Source organism: Trachinotus anak, unplaced genomic scaffold (assembly GCF_046630095.1).
Source record: "Trachinotus anak isolate AG129_WGS33_773 ecotype Australia unplaced genomic scaffold, CSIRO_AGI_Tana_v1 ptg000010l, whole genome shotgun sequence".
In the NCBI taxonomy this organism is placed as follows: Eukaryota; Metazoa; Chordata; class Actinopteri; order Carangiformes; family Carangidae; genus Trachinotus; species Trachinotus anak.
Window position 1 is genome coordinate 27,182,528 of NW_027273861.1, and position 22,872 is coordinate 27,205,399.

The window sequence follows — 22,872 nt, forward strand, 5'->3', positions numbered from 1 at the left end:
ATAAGTGCTGAGAGCCCAGCTGTCTGTTTGTAATGCCACCTCTCCAACAGCGCCCCCCCTCACCCCCAAGCCTTTGGCCCCTCCCTCCACCAGATACTCCCACTCTTGTTTCATGTGAACCCCTTAAACAGGACTGTACGGGGGTCTTGGAGTGAAGGGGGGGTGAGTGTCATACACCCAGCAGCCCTCAGAACCTGATCTGGGCACTAGTGCGTATAGAGCCCGAATCCTGAATCCTACACCCCACCCTCCTGTTCTCCCACTACCACAAATACCTCGAAACCAGACACTCCCGAGCCTACTCCCCTGGTATCAACCTCCCCACACCCGGGAACCCCATCCCTGTCTTCCCCCTCCAGCACTAGCCCAGTCTGTGCACACATCCAAAGCACATAAACACATCATGAGAGCTGGACAAGCTGCAGCCTGGATAAATATTTCTGTAGCAGTTAATTAGGTAGAACTGATCTCATCCCAACGAGGCGGAGTCCCTCTCACACTCCGCCTCCCCCCCATCTGGCCTCCCACGATCTTTGCCCACTGAACCCCCCTCTCAGAGGTATATTTAGACCAGCCTCCACCAGGCACAACCCCACACGCCAAACAGTAGATCTCTCTGCACACATACACACACACACACACACTAACGCTGTCAAGACACACATTCACTCTCACTCTGCCGCTGTCAACTGCAATTAAGGTCATTTAGCTGCTCAGTGTGACGGATCACTTGGCACATGGGGCACGTCTGATCTGTACATGACATGATTTCAGACCCGCACGTCACTTTTATTATCTCATGTAATCTCATGCTCTCATCACGTCTGCCCTCTTCTCCGCCGTGGTGTTGTTTTCTTTATTGACATGTGTCTCCTTTTATTTTTTTTATTTTTATTTTTTTGTAAAACTACTTAAAGGCGTAAAAAAAGTCATCACTGTTTTACTCTTCTCCAACACATAAATCACCTTAACCCTTTATTTTCATATGCTGCAGTTTCAACCAGGAGGCTTTGACTTTTTTTTTTTTTTTGCCATCACAAGCACATCTTTAACAAACACCTCAACTTATTGTCTAATATGTTTTCAGGAATATTGCCAAGAATCCAAAGTGCTTAATTCAGTCAGAGTCAGATTCAATTCAATCTCTTTTTGGACACTTTGCCAATAATCTGTGATTTTTGGACAGTCCTGGAATAAAACGGCAACAAGTCAGATGAGTCGTTACATTCTGACATAACAAAACCCATGTAGGTCTCCTGTGTTAGTCTGTGCTCTGATTAATGTTAATTAATGCTTCATGAGAATTGTGTAAAGTTTTTGATCAAATTTCTTTTACCTCGTCTGTTTCAGGCACAATGAACTTTTTCTCTGGTTCAGATGTTTTAAATATTTGTGTCTGACTCTCTCCAGATGCCGGTGTGTTCTTACTTCCTGAAGGGAATCTGTAACAACAGCGACTGTCCCTACAGTCACGTCTACGTGTCCCGCAAAGCTGAGGTGTGCGAGGACTTTGTCAAAGGCTACTGTCCCGAGGGAGAGAAGGTAACAACACACACAAACACACAGAAGACATTTAATCCGAGAGAGCGCTTCAGACTATATGAGCTGTCTTATATTCAGCCTGTGACCAAGCTACTTTTTCTATTGTCTATCAAATCAAATAACATGAACATGAGAACAAACACTAACGTTCAGTTCCTCCGTCCATGCATCTCCCCCACATGAACAGAGCAGAAACACACAACCAAGCCAACAAACACACAACACAGAGAGACGTAAAGACATAAACATAAAAAACACAAATAAAGATAGTAGAGAAAGTACAGTTTCCAGGATTAAAAAAAAAAAAAAAACCTCTAAAAAGAGTTTTGTGGAGTGTTGGAGTGTTGATCAGCGCTGACGTTGGAGAATAGAGCTGTAGTATAATCGGTGACAGCATGTGTACCAACGCCAAAGCAGGTGAGCTTCTTTAAAGGTCCCATATTTTACACTTTTCTGGTGTTTTATTTGAAGTGTTGAAATCCATAAGAAGATGAATTTATGAATTTATGGATTTTAGAACCAAAAACCATCTCAGTGTAGTTGTACATCTCCTCTATCAGGCTTCTCTCTGGAGCTCTAGTAACAACAGGTCTGAGAGCCACTCAGCTGTGATCCTCTGAGCCTGTCTGCAACTGCAGATCTAGAGGTTGCACTACTAAAACACTGAGTTACAAAGAATGACAAAGCACCAAATAAAGTAAAGTTTCGCTTTAGACTTTTCTCTGCTTGCTCACTGTTTTGTTCTCGCCCATTGTCCTGCACTCTCTCTCTCTCTCTCTCTCTCTTCGGGGAGTCAGTTAAATGACATTTAAACATCAATATCTTTAAATGAAGTAACGACACCTGTTCAGCAAAGCCAGGCTGTGTCTGACTCCTGTTCAAACCAGGTCAGACGAGGGTCGTGGGCACTGCTCAGCTGATGTTTGTTGACCCGTTCAGATCGACTACCAACACATTTAACCTGTATCACTGAGTCAGGCTGAATAGAAGAATTGCTATAATAGCTGTGGCTCCTGTAATAGACTGTCAGTGACTTCATGTTGCTTTGATCAGACCACATGACACCGTTACCTGATGATGAAGTTCCTTCTTTCAGCTGCTCTCTTCATTTGAAGGCACAGTTATGTTGTACAACGTGTATACAGTTCCACTGAAGTTAAACTGAGGCTTAGGTAAACAAGCAGTTTGGTAACCAATGCCCACCACACACACACACACACACACACTCACACACTCTCACTCACATGTACACAGTGACACACAGGCAGGAACAGCTGCAGCGGGTGGTGGTCCATAATGGCATAACTGTAGTGTCTGAGTGACACTTTGAGGGCCTGATGGGTAACAGAGAGCAACCTACACATGACACTGAAGCCCCCCCAACACAACACCAACACACCCTCCACTGCTCTCCCCCTCCCCCCTCCTCTGTCTTTACCTCCCTTTGCCCCCCCCCCCCCCCCCCCCCCCTCGTTTTCAAGTGTCGAGTGTGAAACAGATGCTTTTTCACACTGTCAGACCTCATTTAAATAGTGCACGGGGAAATGAGGATATAGAAAACAAAAGGGATATTAATATTTATTCTATTAGCTGAAGTGCTTAGGTCTGTGATTTTTTTTTCCCTGTGTGTGTGTGTGTGTGTGTGTGTGTGTGTGTGTGTGTGTGTGTGTGTGTGTGTGTGTGTTTATGGAGCGCTCCACTGTGAGGCTGTGGTGGCTCTATGATGGATAGCAGGCAGTAATTATAGATGGGAAAACTGCTGAGGATGGCACTATGGGCCAGGCAGACAGACACTCCAGCAGCTCAGGGGTTAAGTCTGCTCCTCGGCTCCATCCTCCTCCTCCTCCTCCTCCACCTCCTCACAGACTTGCCATCCTGCCTCATCCTGGCTTTGTCTCACCCTCCACCTCACAGAGTTTTCTGTTCTCTCCTAGTTGTCCCTCTCGTTTCTTGACTCCACAGCATCAGTTCAAAGTTTTTAATCAGAACCATCTCCTCCCAGCTTCCTGACACATTAAGCCGACAGTTGGTCACCAGAGTCTGTGGCCGACTGTCGCCCAGAGCTTTCAGAAGGTTGGCTATAGTTAACTTCTATTGGCTTTTATTAATGACCTTTCGGCTGATTCAGCTTGTTGAAGCTACGTCTGTGCCAGTTGGTAACAGAGAGCTGTCTGATCAACTGTTTAGTGTAATGAATCAGTTAATTGATCCTTTTTCATGCAGTTTCTCCTTATTTTTCACCTCTGCTTTGCTGGGGTTTTTTCCACAAGCAAAAAGGACCAGTGTAAGGCAAAACAGGCAAACAGAGCTGATTACAGATTTGCGTTGTTTTGAGCAGGGGTGAACAGTAACAAAGTACATTTACTTGAGAACTGTACCTAAGTATATTTTTCGAGTGTCTTTTGAGTAGTTGTTTGTTTTTTTAGGGGGGGGGAGTTTTACTCCTGACTTTTACTTCACTACACAAAAGACAATTATTGTAATTTTGACTCCAATACATTTCTATGAAAGACTCATTACTTTGAGGCAGAGCTTTAAGACACTGGAAAGATTTTCTTTTATTTTCTAGAATGTTATAGACCATAAATTCATCACAAGAGAAAAACCAATCACAGCCAACTCCTGCACAGCCAGTCTTGGTGTGTTTGCTGCATGTTTGAACAGCTCGGTGTCCTAACGATGGCTGAGTTAGATAAAGATGAGGCAGAAACTTCTTCACAAGAGCACGACCTTAAGTGCATGTTTAAAATTTTAGAAGTAAATATTCATTATGTTTTAAATTTTTGCTACGTTTATCACGACCATACTTCTTCACTGCCTACAAACAAAGAAATATGAAAACAACATTGTCTCCTTTCATAGATTTAATTGACTTTTTATGGCTGTTTCTTATTTTACAAGCTTTTTATTCTGCAGGTTCTACAGTCATTGCATAGGTTGTTTCAGAGTCATTAGATTCTGAAAATGTGAAACAACGTACAACGTATTGACAAAATGTCCGACTTAAACTAAGGTCAAAATGTGACTGAGCAAGTTTCACTTGTATTTGAGTCATATTTAACTCAAGTGATGGAGCTGTGGACTTTATTCATCTCTGGTTGTGGGAATGCTCAGCTAGTTCTCCTGTTCTTCACAAACAGTGTCCAAAACGGGGCTGAGACCACTGCAGTGGCACGTATAACTACTGAGAGTTACTTCCTGTCATGCAGGTGTAAAACACACAGTGCATGTTGGCTGTCAGTTTGCTGTCAGTGCAAAAGTTTGCTGTGTGTGTTAAAGTGCAGCTTTTAACAGAAAACATGAGGTGACAGCTCAGTTGGTCCTTGTCAGTGTTGTGAGAAGTCGTGCACAGAATGAAGAGCAACACAAAACAACTAACAAAACACCAGTTCTGACAGGATTGAAGACTGGAGTTACAACTTTTCCACCATTCTTCTCAGCTTTAAAATTTCATTGCTACTTTCTTCCATCAATGATACAATCCCACTCAATGTGCCTTGTGGAGGTCGCCACATAAGGGGTCAAAGTTAAATGTAGCTGAACTTTGCAGTACAGCCTGAGGGAAAGATCAGCGTAGTACAGACTCATGTAGCAGGTAGTGTGGAACTCGTGCTTCTGTTGACGAAGTCGGACCTCAGTCAAAGCATTGATGGCACACCTAAAAAAATAAGTCTACTTTTTAACCCTTTCTGTCTGAACACTGACATCCTGCTCTTTTCTGTCTTATCCCTGAACAATCCAGTGACAGAAAGGCTGGACTTTAATAAAAACTCAAAGGTCTATATTGGTGCAGGTGTGCTGCTGCAGTTCAGGAAGTCCAGTTTGTGTCATCCAGTGCTTATTTAATCTACAAATGAATGTTTGCTTGCACATAACTGACTGACCAATGATTGGAAAATAATTTAAATTCTCCAGACTTTGTTGCAGCAAAAGAGTTGAACTTGGTTTAACTTTGGCCCCAACATGATGCAACAGGACGGCCCTGTTTTTTCTTTCACTTAAGCTCTCTGCATTGAATAAGAGGCTGCATTTTTTTTAATATAGTGCAAATATCGATCTGATCAATGCTTAAAGTCTGAACTCACATTTTTCTCACAGTTTTCCTCCTTGTTATGTGGATAATCTATCAACCTGGGCTCATTTATTCTTCTGTTCCACTCACTGGAAGTTGCTCCAAACCAGTGTCGGATTAATGGCCGAGATGTAAATGCATGTGATGTCCCTTTTTTTTGATTTTACTGTCTTTTCCAACTCCCACCCTCCCTGCTTTTTTTTTTTTGCTCCCTCTCTGTCTCTTGGTAAATGTGCTGACTCCTCCTGGTTTTGGCCCTGCAGAGAGCTCTCTAATAGGCCCCAGAGACGTCCCTGCATTCCTTAAATCAAGTGGAAAATTGTTAACTTGGTGTGGGATAAAGATGTTCTGTCCACTTTAGCTTTTTCCGCCAATTTCCCATCTCTCTCTCTCTCTCTCTCTCTCTCTCTCTCTCTCTCTCTCTCTCTCTCTCTCTCTCTCTCTCTCTCTCTCTCTCTCTCTCTCTCTCTCTCTCTCTCTCTCTCTCTCTCTCCCTCCCACTCTCTCTCTCTCTTTCTCTCTCTCTCTTTTTATGAAAATGAGGATGTATGGAGCCGTGTTGAGCAGACGCAGCCTTTGCAGTCGGTTTCTTGGACACTTTGTTTCTCACACTGGTAAAGTGCTTCAGCTTTAACTCTTGTTGTCCCATCACACTCGTCTTCTGTCAGTACTGACAAACAAATATCACGTTCCCCTTTCAGCAGGTGGACTCTATCATGTATTTAGGTGGGTAAGAGTTGCCTGTCAAATTGCATCATATTAAACGACATAGTAATTGGGGCATCCTCAGGGTTTCCTGCAGTCTGTTATAGTGGTGACACCTCGGCCACTAACTCCACAATTTCCTGTTTGTGATTTATGGCTAAAATGATGTCACATTTTTATCCAGTGTTATAAACCTTTGTTATAAACAAAAACTTTAAATGGATAAATGTACAGATTTCTTAATTAATAACCTATAACACTGCACATACAGTAACTAAAATAGGGCTCAAGCTGATGCTGCAGTGACACTTGCAGGTTGCTGTGTGGTAAAAAGCTCAGCTGCTACAGGACAGGAAGCAAAGAGCTGTTCATTTACAGTACAGTTTGACACAGCAGAGACCTGTTTAATCTACTGGAAACGTAACGTGAGGGTCGAGGTGTTCATCGACTTCACTGTGCAGCTCTGATGGAGATGGCTTCTTTTACTGTTTTCAGGTCCCGATCAGGCTTTGGCTATTTTCATACACAACAAACAGAAGTTGTGCTGGAACAATGAGTCACTGAACATATTAATCTGTCAATAATTTTTGGTTATTGATTAATGGTTTGGTTTAAGTAAAAGTGCCAAATAGTTTGTGGCTACAGTCTCATAAATCAAGACAAGCAGATTTTTATTTATGTGATGTAAATCAGAACAGAAGTTATCTCCAGGTACTTTTCATATAGAGCAGATCCCAGATCCAGACTCAGGGTGGGCGGTCATCTGCCTCGACCAGCTGTGCTTCTTTGTTTTGTCATAGACAGTATTTTTATCTTTTTTCTTTTTTTAATGCTATGTCATTGAGGTCGATAGTAGAGAGTGGACAGGAGATGGTGGTAGACAGAGGAAGAACAACCTGCTACAAATGTGTCATGTTGCAGTTTGTGGTTGGCACCTGAAACATCATGACATCAGGGCTCTGGTCGTTGTTTGGCTCTGGGAACAGAGACTTTTCTGACATTTTGTAGAATAAACGAATCAATTAATTGTTAAAATAATCTTAAGTATTATATTAGTAATAATTTTAAATTCAGTAATAAATTGAATGAGTTTGTTGCAGCCATAAACTCATGTATCACATTATGACATGACCTGATGGGATCAGTGGTGATGTCAGAGAGTAAATATAAAACCCTGGACATCAGTGACACCAGTGTCAGGCATGATTTGTTGATCGAAATGTGTGTCAAAACCGCAGTCCTATAAGATGATCCAGAGAAACATCTGACAGTGAGCTGATCCAGGGCCGTCCTGGCACCCAGGGGTGCAGGAACATGGGTGTGAGGGGAGGGGGATGAGAGAGGGTCTGATGGCAGCAGGTCAGGGCCGCTGGGCTCCAGGGAGAGTTGACCAAGAGTCCACAGCCTTCCTGGAAAATTGATCTCAAGATCCCTCTCCCCTCCACACACACACACACACACACACACACACACACACACACACACACACACACACACACACACACACTGCACGCTCTATTTCAGGACCAATCTGCTTCCCCGTCCCGCACTCTTCACCCCTCCACACACACAGACACACACACTCCTTGCAGCCTGCACCCCGGAGCGAATATAATTAGCTTTTCTGACAGGTGGGAGGGATCGAATCTCGTGGAGAATGAAGCTACCAATTTACACCCGTATTACACTGTCATACACACTCAGCTGCAAACATGCATGTGAAAGCTCGCATGCTCATGCACAATGCTCCTCAGAATGACGCTAACTCTGACGCACTTGCTCAACTTGCACATTAAAGGAGAGGCTGAGTGTCTCTTAAATGTGGTGACTTAAAAAAGAGCAGATGGAACAACAGAACAAAGTATCAAGAACCTAATTAGGTTCTAAGAACTTGAAACCATATCAGACAAATCCTGATCCTGCACAAAAACATCTGTTTTATTTCCCCTTAAATCCAGTAATAAGTTCAATAAGAATCAATAAGTTTTATAGTTAGAGTTAGTTTTTGTCCCATAGTTTTCTCTTTGATGCTGTTTGTGCTTTGTGTACGTTACAGTGCAGAACCAGTGCCCTCACACTGTGGCCTGAAATCACTTCAGTTGCTCTGTGTTACTCACAAAGTAAAACTGTGGCTGTCAGACCTTGAAACATACTGAAAGACACATTCAGTAGAACATGAAAGAAAATTTTGAAGCTGAGTCCTTTTTGTCTGGGTCTATATTTAATGGGGACATCCTCTTCATATAGAATCTGTAGACACATAAGAGAAGTTACTCTAGTTCACAGACTTCACAGGAGCAAATCCATTCATACAAGTTTGTTGCTGTATGATCTGTGGTCTCTGTATCTAACCACCAGTGCAAGAAGAAACACACTCTGGTGTGTCCAGACTTCTCTAAGACTGGCTCCTGCCCCCGAGGGACCCGCTGCAAGCTGCAGCACCGACAACAAACCAAACGAAGCACCAGCAACACCTCCACCACTCCGGCCAAGAGAGCCCGGACCAAGGAGCCCTGCAAGAGGTGAGAAAAGCTGAGTGGAGTGTAGAGTTAATCATTGCTGATACAAATCATCATCTGCTTACAGTAATAAGATTATGCTTGTGTTTGATCCCGGCTGATCATGTTTACACTCTCTTGCAGGCCCAGCCTGTCTGTTGTCATGCCACACGGTCCTCAGGCAGCTCCAGGGACACCCGCCGCAGGTCCTCTGGAACTGCCGTCCTTCATCTCCCTCTCCAGCTCCCCAGAGGAGGCAGACGCACCGGACACACTGCCAGCCGAGGCCTCGCAGGTTAAAGGTAACAAAATACAGAACCCAGCAAAGATAGAGCACCGCAGAGGGAGCAGCAGTGTACACGAGGCACCTCCATGTGAAAACCCACCTGAGACCACCTTGTTATGGTGTCCAGGAAGAATTCATTCAGACACAGTCAACAGAAATGTCCAGGTTGAAATTGGTTGAATCTTTGAAGTTTTTTTTTTTTACATGTTTAAGTTACATGTGACTGATTTTACAAGAGCATTTATGACCATATTTGATTGCACAGTTTGAACCTGTCAGATATCCACAGAACTTTAACCAAATTGAGCCCAGTTTTAACCCAGATGTCCTCTAACATGTAAATTAAAAAAAAGATGCTCTCTGACTGAGGCAGTGCCACTCATCTGTTGGTCTGTTGGATTTATAGTCTGCAGATTTGCTGAGTTAATGTGTAAATTGATAGGAATGATTTCAGAAACAAGGTAAATAACATCCAGGCTAACTTTGCTTCCGTAAATGTGAAAGTGCTGACAGTCAGACATATTGTCCAAAGATGGTTTGTGGAAGAATCTTGTTTGTCATGAATGGCACAGGATCATTCCTCAGTTCGTGGGAGTGGAGTGGGGTGAGGGGTGGGGTGAGGGGTGGGGTGAGGGGTGGGGTGGTCTAAGCTGGAGACAGATAATGATGATCAGAGCTGGGCTGTGGAGTGAGTGTGATGATGCTCCAGGGAGGAGTAATAATTCTCAGAGCACAGAGGTAATAATATTTAGGTTTTGGGTCGGACAGACGCACAGCTGAGCTCTCTGTTGACAGACTTGACAGATAGAGGATTAGGAGAGAGGCTGCCTCCCCCCGATCCTTCCCATTCTCCCCCCTCCTCCTCCTCCTCCTCCTCCTCCTCACCCTCCCACCAGGCCCCACCATCCACCTGCCACAGCCTGCTGGACACACACACACACACACACACTCACTCTCTCACACACTACCACACAACATTTGACCCCCTCTAACACCTGTGTCTTATCATGTAACACATTACCAAACAGTTTGTATCTTTTTTCATACAAATTCTCTCTTTCATGTTATTTTACTTTTGATTTTCTTGTTTCATCTGAGTAAAATGAAAAAGTCAAAATGCATGATGACAACTTTTTTAGTTGCACTTTTACATGTACAGTGTAATTAAAACAATCAGTTTTCATTATCATGAAACCACAACACACTGCAGATATGAAAGTAGATGAAAATACTATTGAAATGCACAGATTGTGATGTTGAGTCTATGAAGAGAAACAGCACAAAACAATTGATAATAAAAATATACAGATGTAGTCTAAAAAGAGACAATAGCAGCACAACGAGCAGACAAACAGTCAAACAAAAACAATTAACAATACAATACAATTACCTAGAAATGGATACAGCTTTTGTTTCCTTTTAGCCAAAAAGCTTTGTTATGAAGGAATTTATCTCAGGAGTGAATCTGATTTCACTTCACAGCCCTTTATGGAGACAGCAGATTGTATAAAAGTAGATCTACATTTTGCAGTTGCCATTCACCACACTCCTAATTTATATATGTACGTATATATTTATGTAGGATGGACAGATGTGTTGCACACATCCAGAAACAGTCCAAACAGTTGGTGTTGATCAGCAGCTGAGCTCCCGACCTCAGACAACTTCGATGACTGTGTTCATTTTCTGAAGAGCAGACGTCACCGAGTGTGGTGTCATGACGAGGATTTACACTGTTGTGTCCACTGTAATTAATATGTCACTCACTGCACAGCTCCTCTGTGTGTCTAAACACACACACACACACACACACACACACACACACGTGATCCTCGTCTCTCCACCCCCTCTGTCCGGTTGCTTTGTGCTCTTAAGTATTACTAATGATGCTCTGGTCCCTCACTAACACACTGCACCGCCCAGAGCCTCATTAAAGGTGGAACTCAGCCAAACAAGCTCCTCTTCACTTTGCATAAATTAGCTCTGATGCAATGTATCACTGCCACACTGCAAACTCACACACACACACACACACACACACACACACACACACACACACACACTCAAGCATTTCCTGCCCGCACACCTTCATCCATCCCTGTTGTCCCGCTCTCTTCCTCATTTACTCATCAGCTGAGATGTCATCACTCAGCAGGATTCAACCCGCAGCAGATCAGAGCCCGTCACGCGCGAGCGAGCACGCTCTTTGTCTTTTCATTTTCATTTCCTGTGTTTCTTTCACAGAGAAGAAGCTGCAGATCAAACCTCGGCTCTGAGTCGACGGAGACCAGCAGCTGTGGAGGGGAACAGCACTGATCAATGATTTCTGAGCTTCAGGTTTGTCCTGACTCGTTTTCCTCTGAATTATCAACTCAGGGCCTGAAAGTTTTATCCTCTACATCTACAAGTCAGGTTTACTTATCAGTTTGGATGTTTACAGATTTTCTCTTCAGGGTTTGTACATTTTAAAAAAGACAAATAAAATATCAACTCTCACTATGTGTGGTTTCACACTCTTTTCAACATGTGGAGTCAGTGCTGCGAGAGGCTGCGAGTGTGTGTCTGTGTTGGAGTGGCGCTGCTGTCATACGACCCGAGCGTGTTTGTGAGAGTTTTCATCAGGAAGGTGGTGACAGAAACAGCAGTGCCCCTCACTTTAAAGGCCTGGAGACGAGACACATGAGCACACCGTGACTTCATCCTCATCATGCTGTGTGTGTGTGTGTGTGTGTGTGTGTGTGTGTGTGTGTGTGTGTGTGTGTGTGTGTGTGTGTGTGTGAGAGAGAGAAAGTGTGCACGCAGAAATGTATCATTAAAACAACACAGTTTTAAGTCGTACACTACATTTATGCTCCATCCACATTTGGATGAGATTAAAGTTCCCGTTTCCACCCGCCCCTCAGACGCCCGCCTGCAGCTCTGACTCTGCTCATCAAACACACAAACTTCTGCTTGTTTTTCTCCTTTGCGAGCTGCTGTACACTGCACAGTAGCAGGTGGTAATACAGGAGGAATTCACACGTACTGTATGTGTTCGAACACGAAACCAACTCCGGAGACGAAGAAGCAAATTGTACAGAGTCGCCTACAAGTCGATGTATCAGAGCAGTAATGCAGTTTATTTATCGCTCTCCACAATGTTAGAAACATATCGATAATAGATGACGTGAGCCTTCAGCTTAATGACGTTGACTATGTAGCATGATGCTTCTGAGAAAAGGTCACACAAGGTCACAGTAAAAAAACCAACTTGATTTTCATTGAAGAGGTTCTTTAACATCACACATGGAGATGGGGAATGAAATATTCACAGCGATGCTTGTTCATTTAACACATTTCTCTGGATGAGAAATGAAAGGATCTGGTCTGTAATACTGGACAAAGCCAAAAGACAACAGCAGCGCCAACTGGTGAGCTTCTGTGGGATCTTGCTGTCTTGATGGTTGAAGTTTGGTTCCCAAATAGGCCTAAATGTTGGTGTTAATATTAGATTTGATGGGATTAGATTTTCACGCTGAGCTGATTTAAAAAAGGGGAAATAATAGAGGACAAGGAAAAACTCCACAGATCAACTTTAAAATACAGACAGGATTTAAATTACAAGAGTTTAAAGACAAAAATCACTGATCAGCTCAGGTATCCCCACCTCCCCAGAGAAATGAATCCAGTCTGATTTAGACTCACTTTCCCTGCTCAAACAGATTTTATTTTTCAACACTTTTTAGTGTGGACACATTTGAAAAGACAACTTTTATATTTTTTTATTTTTTTATATTCTGGGGGAGCTAACTTATTAGCAAAAACATATTTAACAATGCAGTTCCACACTGCTTTGACCTGAGTCACACAGAAGACGAGGAAGGACAGGTTCTCTTATCAGACCCTGTCACGTGCTAAACCCACATTTTCTGAACATTTACAGTGCACCACCCAGGTACTTATAGTGCACTGCATGTTGCCATACTTATTAATGTGAACACACTTATGTACTCAAAATATAGTGTAAATGTGGAAGTCTGTGATTTGAGACGGAAAGGTTTTGCTGTCTGGAGGTGTTAAGATTTCAGGCTGTCCATCTGGACGTTTACCTTTCCTGGTGAAACACTACAGAAAGGAAAAATGTCACAACTCCTCATCCTTTTCTTTTGGTTGGCAAACAAGAAACCTTTCCATAATGGCATCCATCTGGTGAGGAAAGTTCCTGCTCAGAAACTTTATGTACAGAAAAAACAACAATAACAAAAACGACTTGTGTAGAATCTCATTTTTAGCAAATCAGAGTTTGTCTGCTATTGACAGGTCGACAAGAGTCGAGTCACTTCTGGTTCTCGTCTTCGTACAGACACGATGGCACCAAACAGTTTTGTCATGAAATAGTTCCACACATGGAAAACAAACTGTTATTTTTTCATTTCTGTTTGTGTACGGTCAATTAGTGACCTTCAGATGTGTCCGTAGGTGTTTTTTTTGTATTTTTGCACTTTTGGACAGAACCAGGCTCGATGTTTCCACCTGTTATTATGCTAAGCTAGGCTAACTAAAGCTCATTTTGGAGATTAAAAGTTGCTTGCATATGTTTCCAACTTCATCAGCATTATGTTGAGCCTGACCTCAAACGCATCAGATCGGTTGGTCGATGGTCGTTCAGCAACTTGGAAACTTTCAGGTACAGATGTCACGTGCTGCCAGTGAAACTGTGATGAAAACATTTTGTCAGGGTGTGTGTGTATGTGTGTGTGTGTGTGTGTATGTGTGTGAGAGAGAGAGAGAGGTGTGTTGACAGCAGCGAGCGGAGATGGAGAGCTCGACATGTTTCTCAGAGAAGGCAGGAGACAGGGAGCCATCACTCTTCTCTTCTCACCACACATTTTTTTCCTCCTTCCTCCTCCTCCTCCTCCTCCTCACCCACGTAGCTCCTCTCCTGCGCTGAAGACATAAGTGCCTTAGACAGATGTCTGCTGCCTCTTGTCTAAAACCCTCAACGCGAGCTGCTGAGCTCGGCAAACTCTAATTAAGATCAATATTTCAATTTTTAGTAAAAGCGCACAAGACGGAGAAGAGAAGATGGAGGGAGAGGAATCATCTGTCCACGGAGACTCCCAGAGACAAAAGGAAAGGTCAACTGTGATTCTTCATCGTGTGCGTTTGGCTCAGTGTGTGAGTTAGAGATTTGATAAGAACTGATGTGTGTGTGTGTGTGTGTGTGTGTGTGGATCATGTTCAAAATCCTGTTTTCTTTCTGGGAGGTTTCTCCTGTTTACTTCCTTTGTGGGATATTTATTTGTTATAACTCTGTACTAATCTAAACACATAGATAAACTGACTTTACTGTCAGTGGGGACACGTGAACAACACGTAGGTGTTGTTCACCTATTGTTCACCTATAATGTAACACATTACACATCAGGTATCACCTTTTGCAAGATGACATTAGTTAACCGGTAAGTTAAGTTAAAAGATGAAATGATAAACACAGTTGGCCAAAGAGTAAAGATGCTCAGATCCAGAATCACAGAAAACATGGAAAATACCACATCTTTGATGAGTTTCTAACAAACCGGTTTAATGATCACTTGCACAATGGTAAAGTAAGACAGTGGCTACAGATCTCTGCCAACATTTAACATCTTTCTGACCCTGATGTGTCAGTTTGCTGAGGAACAACAACCTGGAAACACAGCGTTAATATTTTCTGACCAACCCAAACTCAAAACACTAACTTGTTAATCTTACTTGTATTAAGCTTTAGATGATTAACATTGTAACAGCAGCAAACTACTGCTGGTAAAATGGAAACTGGAAACACTCAGACAGGTTGTAAACAGACCTCCGGGTAAAATTATGACCTGAACTGTCTTTAACAAACATCCATCACAGTTTATTGACCCACTTCATGCTTCAGCTTTGACCTACTGTTCTTCCTGTCGTAGTTTGTGCTCACTTTCCCTCCACAGTCAGAGGTTATTACCAACATTTCAGGTGTGATTACATTAGTTTAAGTTTCTCCTCCATATAGAGTGATTTCTTTAATCTGGATTAATTTGATTTGTTTCCAACCTGTCTGATTGACTGGCTTGTATCTGGGCCTGTTGCTGTTGGGAGATAAAATCATGTTGAAGCAGTCAAATTGTTCTTCTTTCCCCTCCATTTTTCTCTTGTTTCAGCTCAGTCCACAGCCTAAACGGCACTGATCCAGTCACTGCTGTTGTTTCCATTAAAGGCCCCATGTTTTAAGAAGATTTATTTGTGGTTTTACAGAGCAAAAACCATCTCAGTGTAGTTTTACATCTCCTCTAGTAACTCCTCCTGTAGCTCTAGTAACAACAGGTTGGTCAGCCAATCAGAGGAGAAGCTGAGAGCCTCTCTTCTGATTGGCTGACTTTTCTCAGTGATCCAGTAAAAATATAGCAGATTTCAGGTAAACACTCAGAGAAACTAAATCCTGCAAGGTTGGATGGTGGGTCCAGGTGGGCGGGGCTTGGGGCATGGGTGAGAGTGGTGACTGCTTTGTTGTGACATCACAAAGTTCCAAAAGTCCTGACGTCTCATTTTAAAGCTCAGTTTCTGAATACAGGCTGTGTGCATTTCTCTGTGGACTGAGGCTTTGATACTTTCACAGTATTAATATAGAACCTAGACCTGCTTTATAATCACAAACACATGGACATCTATTTTTTTTGCAATATGGAACCTTTAAGATTATTTTAAGTATGTTTTATATTTACCAGGATCGGGACCTTTAACATCATGAAAAACAAAAAGTGACTGTAACAGGTGAGCAAACAGCAAACTGACGCTGTGAATGATATTCTGTAGATATTATTTTACAGGTTTAGCTGCTGTTGACCTCAGTCTGATAGAGTCTTCTCTCTTCCAACACACTGTAGAATTTACAGTCTGTTGCTTTCATCTTTCCGTCCTTCACCTCATCCGAATTTCACATTTTCCTCAGTTTCCTCCCCTCTTCCATGTGGATTGCAAATTCATCAGCAGGACCAACTCTTGTTTGATGAATGTCTGCTTCTGGTTTGGTGCATGAACACACAGGATTGCATGTTCTTGCAGGATGTTGGCAGTTCCCTGATGCAGATGTAATCAGAGCTGATGTATGACCCCCGTGTCTTGTCTATTTACTTAGTTATTCAATAGCTGCTCAGTTGTCATGTGGTTTGTGCAGCCTTTATAACATCCACCGACTCTTTGGGTCTGTCCCCAGCTTTAGCAAAGTCACTGTTCTCAGATTTCAGAATTTACTTTGGAGAGTGAACTGATATCACTGAAAGAAACGGCAGTCAAAGCACCCCAGTTGTTCTTGGCGTTGAAGTTTAGTTTCTCCTTTTCCTCCTTTCGGCCTCTGTGTTGACACATTTCCTGCCTCTTTGAGACCCAACACCTTTCATCCCACTGGTGAACAAACATGCTTTCTGTACAAGCCTGTGGTGGAACTCCTGATTTCCACTGTAAGCTTCACCGTCCCTGCATGTGCGTGTGTGCCTGCCACATCCCTGCACAATTCAAGCTGATTCCTCCACAGCAGCATTAGTGACTTAACGGCAGTGACAAAAACCTCCAGGCCTCAGATAACCCTGAGCCACCTCCTGGAGCCGGTCTTTTCTCTGGCCTGGATGCTGGCTGGCCGGCTCAAAGCCCGCCGCCGATCCTGCACCTTGTTGATGTCCATTCTGCTTAAATCGGTAGAACTGCACTTGCAGCGAAGTCCCAATATGCAAAGGCACAATGAAAACCCTGACTTCAAAAATTTATGTCTCAAGCCCTGGGCCGCAGACACTCCCCTTCCCCTGACAATGAATGGACCACAGCAGATCTACTTAACTGTGCCACTTCAATGCAGACTGCTTAGCTCTGCGTTTGAGGACCAGCTCCTGCTTATTTGATAAAAAAAAACCTCTCTTAATGACTTAGAGCACCTAAACTTCAAATACCTTGATATGATTTCCGTCCCTTCATCTCCTACTCTTCTTTTCCTCCTCGCCAGCAGATTTGAGGCGGGTGGGGGGCGTATTTCATGGCCACTTCGGACTGGAAGTTAAGCTCAGCAGCTGTGCAAGGTTTTCCTGCTCACATCTGACCAAGTGAAACTTACTGCCACCTGTTTTTCCCGCAGATCGGCACTTTATTCCGCAGATATATCACTCACATACCGCTGGGGGGGGGGGGGGGGCAAACGGGTCAGGTGCAGCGGTGTCCCGGTTTAAAGCTCTGCTCCCATGATGCCTATCACCGGTATCGACATCCTGCTCAACCTTCCGCTGTGATTTGTCCCCCCCCCCCCCCCCCCCCCCCCCCCCCCAAGAAAAAAAAGACATGTGTCCAGAATGGAGACGCACACGGCGGAGCTCAATTATCCGTGGATCGGCGGGGGTGGGTCGGGAAGCAATTTGTGGTTAATTGCGAATGAAACCCCTGTCGGCCAGGACCGGGACCACCGCCGGGACCGTCCCATCACACCGCGGCCTCCCCAGCCTCGCGGAGATGCGGATTGATTTTCGGCAGGGGGGCGCATGGCCTGAAATCGATCAGTGATTGATAGAGTTGACGGTGTGTGTCTTCCTCAGAGAGGAGGATCTCAGCAGCTCGTTTTAATGAATCTAATAAAAGAAACGGGGTTTTTTTTGTGCCACGTTTGAACTTTTATCGAGTTGATATCAACCCAGATAAGAGCTCTGCCTTTCATTTGAGCTTCTAATCAATTAGACGATAGACTTGTGATATAGATTTAATCAGAGTCACAGTTTGAGCCGCTCATAGTTTCTTTTTTCTGGCCGCTTGGCCCCTGAGCTCCGTGTTCAGGCTCTTCCTCCTGTGTGATCACACTGACACCACAGTCCTCTTCCATTCATCTGTCCAGACGAGATCAATCAGCTTAATCCTGCTTTGATTTGACCTCAGCACGTTTCTGTTTTCCAGGGCCAAAAGTAGATATGTGATGATATTATTGATCCAACATCATGTTAAAATCCTTCTTGGATTTACGATCAGTTCAATGAACATGTTTCCTCACATATTCACCAGGTTTAAAATGACTACGTCAGGTCACAGTAACATATAAACCTGTGGCTTTGATATATGAGAACACGTTAAACGTGATGTTTGCTGCAGTTGCAGGTCGCTGTAAATCCTCTGAACAGTCTGTCATTGACTGGATTTAAGTTTGTGAAAGTGCAGATATTTGAATGACCATGAATCAACAGTGATTTTCGTTTCCTGTGAAATCTGGACAGGTGTGAACAGCTTCAGGACATCACCGACCCTCTTTACCAGTGTTTCTCTTTTCCGCGGAAACATTTTGTCTCTGGGAAAGTGGCGCAGCTCTCGTCTTACTCCTCCGTGCAGTAGCATCTGCTCGGTCACTAGAGGGGGGGTCTGCTGCACCTGTTCTCTCCCTGCGAGCCTCCGCTTCTGCTTCGGCCCCGCTCGGCTCCTCTCGGCCGTCCGCCGCCGGAGCAGAGCCTCTCTCTCTCTCTCTCTCTCTCTCTCTCTCTGCTATAGGAGAATGCAAATGCACCGCTGTGATCTCCCATTGGCCCGTCACACCTCTGTGTGGGAGGGTCGGGGGCCACGCTGTCTTTATAAGTGCAGATTGCACAGCCAGTGCCTCAGTGACACTACGTGGTTGCACCGAGAAGCTCTCAGAAACAATTTGAAGGCCGCTGGAGAGAAAACCAACTGGAATTTATCACCTCTTGCATAATAACACACTCAGTCAACACGGGGGGGGACAGGACCGTGGGGACCGAACCTGTGAGCAGACGCTGCTCGAACTGAATATCCGGGCTGAACACAGCGACAGGGGGCCAGACTCTCCTGTCCTCCATGTGGGAGAACCACCCTGCAGCTTCAAGACGCATCTCAGATTCACATGAACTTTGAAAACTTCTGCAAGCTCCGCTACGTTTTGGATTCCCGGGACTCCGGGCACTTTACGCACGCCTGCGCCCTGTGACTGTCACACACACACACACACACACACACCACACACACGCGCACCGTCTGATGTGACTGTGTTAGAAAACTTTCAAATCCGGGCCATGCTGCACTGACTCCGGTCCCGGGACGTCATGATCGAGGTGTAAACAGCAGCAGCAGCAGAAGAAGGATGCTTGGAAAATATTTATAACGCACCGAGCGGAGGAGACGCAAAATCTTCTCGTGTCACTTGATCGAGCAGAAACCGAGGACAGTAAATCACAAGGAGGCAAGTGGACTCCAGAGGTGAAGCGAGGACAAGACAGGTCGGTGTCTCCAAATTCACCGGGCTCGGGTTTCAGCCGCCCCGGGGGCTCCTGGTATTAAAGCGCGCATTTGACCTGGGATAAGTTGTCAACAAGAGCAGCGAGCGGAGGCAAACTGGCAGGTGTACAAGTTCATTTACATGCATACGTATATTCACGCCACTATATATAGAAGTTGTCTTAGGGACGAGCAGCCTTAATAAGTTCCTCCTCCCACCCTCCGGCCCTGCAGCAGCCCCACGCACCGGGCGTGTGCGTGTGTCTATATATACACACACCGTCCAGGCTTTTATTCACCTTCGCAATCTGTATCCGAGAGGGCTGCCCGCCGTCGGTTTGGCTGTGAGGGCAGGAGTCGTCGCATGGACTGACATGGCCACCGACCTCGCCATGAGCGCAGAGCTGCCCAACAGCCCTCTGGCCATCGAGTACGTCAACGACTTTGACCTGATGAAGTTTGAGGTGAAGAAGGAGCCGCCGGAGGCCGACCGCTACTGCCACCGCCTCCCGTCCGGCTCCCTCTCCTCCACCCCGATCAGCACACCCTGCTCCTCCGTGCCTTCCTCGCCCAGCTTCTGCGCCCCGAGCCCGGGCGCACAGCCCAACCAGAGCCTCGCCAGCGGGGTCAACAGCAGCGGCAGCAGCAACAACAGCACCGGCACCAACAATCACAGCAACGCGGGCAAGCCTCAGCTGGAGGACCTGTACTGGATCCCCAGCTACCAGCACCACATCAACCCCGAGGCGCTCAACCTGACCCCGGAGGACGCGGTGGAGGCCCTCATCGGCAACGCGCACCACCACCACCACCACCACCAGGCCTACGAGGGCTTCCGCGGGCAGCAGTACGTCGGGGAGGACCTGTCCACGGCCTCGGCGGCCCACCATCACCAGGCCCACCACCACCACCACCACCACCACCACGGCCACCACGCCCGCCTGGAGGACCGCTTCTCGGACGAGCAGCTGGTCAGCATGACGGTGCGGGAGCTGAACCGGCAGCTGCGGGGCTTCAGCAAGGAGGAGGTGATCCGCCTGAAGCAGAAGCGGCGCACCCTGAAGAACCGGGGCTACGCGCAGTCCTGCCGCTTCAAGCGCGTCCAGCAGAGGCACATGCTGGAGACGGAGAAGTGCACCCTGCAGAACCAGGTGGAGCAGCTGAAGCAGGACGTGGCGCGCCTTGTCAAGGAGCGGGACCTTTACAAAGAGAAGTACGAGAAGCTGGCCAGCCGGACCTACAATGCCGGCGGACCCGCGAACACAAGAGACCCGTCCGGGAAACAGGCCAACACCGAGTTCTTCATGTGAGAGACTCCGAACCACAACCCCCCCTCCACACACACACACACACACACACACACACACACACACACACACACACACACACCCTGGTTACATGAACTTCTGTTTTTCTGCGTTTGTATTTTGTTTACAGTTATTCCCTCTGCAGAAGAGACTTTAGACTCCTCCGAGCTGGCGCCTGCGCAGCTGAAGTCTTAAACATGTTTTCGTGTAAAATCTCTGTACGTTCATGTCGTGACGTGGACACCTGGGATCACTTAGCCTGTAGACTGCTGAACCGACCTGACGTTTGACATGACTGTCTTCATGCAGAGAGGGAGGTGATTTTGTCTTAAAACCTGGGGGGGGGGGGGGTGATTTTTCTTTTTTAAAGATTGGACTGAGGTAGAAGCAGAAGCAGCAGTACACCGCCTCTGGTTTGGACTGTTCTTCAGAGAGAGGTCGCTCTGTGATGCAGAGGAGAGACCTTTCAATATTGCAAGTCTAATAGTTTCCCCATCCCTATTTGCAACCCTGCATGCAGGACATGTATGGTAACCCCCCCCCCCCCCCCCCCCCCCCCCACCGCCCCTCCAGTCATCTCCCAGAATCCTTCCACCTGTATGGAAAGCATGGCCCATGGTTCTCTCCTCCTCCTCTTCCTCCTCCTCCTCATCCTCTTTCCTCTGCCATAGAAAGGCCTGGGTTATGCAAAAAGCCACAAAATGTTCCCTCCATCCACAACCCCCCCACCTCCTCCACCCCTGAGAGGTGCAAGGACTGCGGACTAAAATGCAAAACAATCTGCTAAACTGCGACAAAAAAAAAAACCAACAAAAAAACATGGATGCGTCTTTAACTGCTATTTTCAATCAATTTTTTCTATTGTTTTAAAAAAGAAATGAAAAACGACAAAAAAGAGATTAACTGAGCCAGATTTTAGACTTGTATTTATTTCCACCTGTACATAATGTGTAGAGAAAAAACCCCAGTCAACTGTGTTATTTTACCTTCTCTCTCTTTTTAAAGAAACTGCTTTTTGTTGCTTGGATTATTCGAAACGTCTTAATACAAATGTTTGTATGTTACAGCATGCAAATTGTCTATGGTATCCTCCTCCATACTGAACACGTGTAATGTCAAAGGCGAGCCTATACTGCACTAAGAAGAGATCAAACATGGACAAACGTTTTGTTTTCTAACTCATAGGACCTTTGATCTGTTAAAAACCTGGATGTAAATTCGGTTGTCAGATGGACAAGGACTGCATTCGCTGCTAAAACTCTATGCACCAACCTGATGATTAAAAAAGACTTTAGTTTAATTATCCTTTTTATTTTATTTTATTTTTTTTGTTATTTACTTTAAATATTTGTAGAAATGTCTGGGGCCTGCGGGTTTACTCTGCAGCCCGGTGTCTTAATGAGACCTTGTGTCTGAGGGGAGGATGCTTTGATTGTTTGAAAAGAGAGCTCACTGTTCTTGGAGCAACTCGACGCATTATTCTGTCAACAAGAAATCCCTGGTTCGTGTTTTCTGCTGCCTAGATATATGTGCAATATTGTGCAGAAGTGTCGGCTGCTCAGCCTGCAGGCAACCTGTTGGATGGCGAAATGTGCGGGAACACAAACTGGAAATGTTCAGTTTAAGATCAAAACGCACAGAGAAAAATAACCAGAAAATGATGCTAAATACATTTGAGATTATTATTATTATTATTATTATCACGAATTGCTACTCAAATGTCTGATGTTTTTATGTGATCAAAAATTAAACTTAATTCTTGCGACCAATCTAAAAAAAAATAATAATAATCTTTTTAAAAATGTAGGCGAACAGCAGATCCTCTTTTATTGTTTTAATTTCATTATCCTGCTTTAATAAATCCTCACATTTTTAGTATTTATTTCCTAAAGCAACTTAAAGAAATCCTGATTTGATTTAAAGAAAACTGCGCAAAATAAAGGGAGATGGAAAAGGAAAGCAAACTTCTGCACAGTGCTGTTGATGTATATCTGTACATATGATTTCTATATTTATTCAATGAACGTGTCCTAACGTGTCAACAAGTGAAAAACCTACAAAGTGGAACGTTGTTGAGAATCTTGTTTTCATAATGTTTAATAAAAAGTTCTGTCCCAAAGCTGTCGAGACTGCTGCTGCCGTCATTACCACACAGGGAGGGTTTGCTTTTGAAAAAGAAAACAAAAGAAGAAAGGCTTCCTGCCTCTAAAT

General features: G+C 44.8%; 2 protein-coding genes across 3 annotated transcripts in view; both read left to right on the top strand.

Annotated features, from left to right (window-relative positions):
* The window catches only part of zc3h3 (zinc finger CCCH-type containing 3), a 57,715-nt gene extending 46,116 nt beyond the window's left edge, over window positions 1-11,599 (top strand). For both annotated transcript variants that reach the window (XM_071486512.1, XM_071486513.1), the window contains exons 9-12: window positions 1,411-1,542; window positions 8,678-8,841; window positions 8,962-9,119; window positions 11,348-11,599. In XM_071486512.1, coding sequence (XP_071342613.1) covers window positions 1,411-1,542; window positions 8,678-8,841; window positions 8,962-9,119; window positions 11,348-11,379 — 486 coding nt within the window. In that variant the 3' untranslated portion in view covers window positions 11,380-11,599. The remainder of the gene's footprint in view (window positions 1-1,410; window positions 1,543-8,677; window positions 8,842-8,961; window positions 9,120-11,347) is intronic.
* Window positions 11,600-18,726: 7,127 nt separating this feature from the next.
* mafaa (MAF bZIP transcription factor Aa) lies at window positions 18,727-22,780 on the top strand. Its single transcript, XM_071486515.1, has one exon. The coding sequence runs from the start codon at window positions 19,729-19,731 to the stop codon at window positions 20,662-20,664; it is 936 nt and encodes a 311-aa protein (XP_071342616.1). The 5' UTR covers window positions 18,727-19,728; the 3' UTR covers window positions 20,665-22,780.
* Window positions 22,781-22,872: the final 92 nt, after the last annotated feature.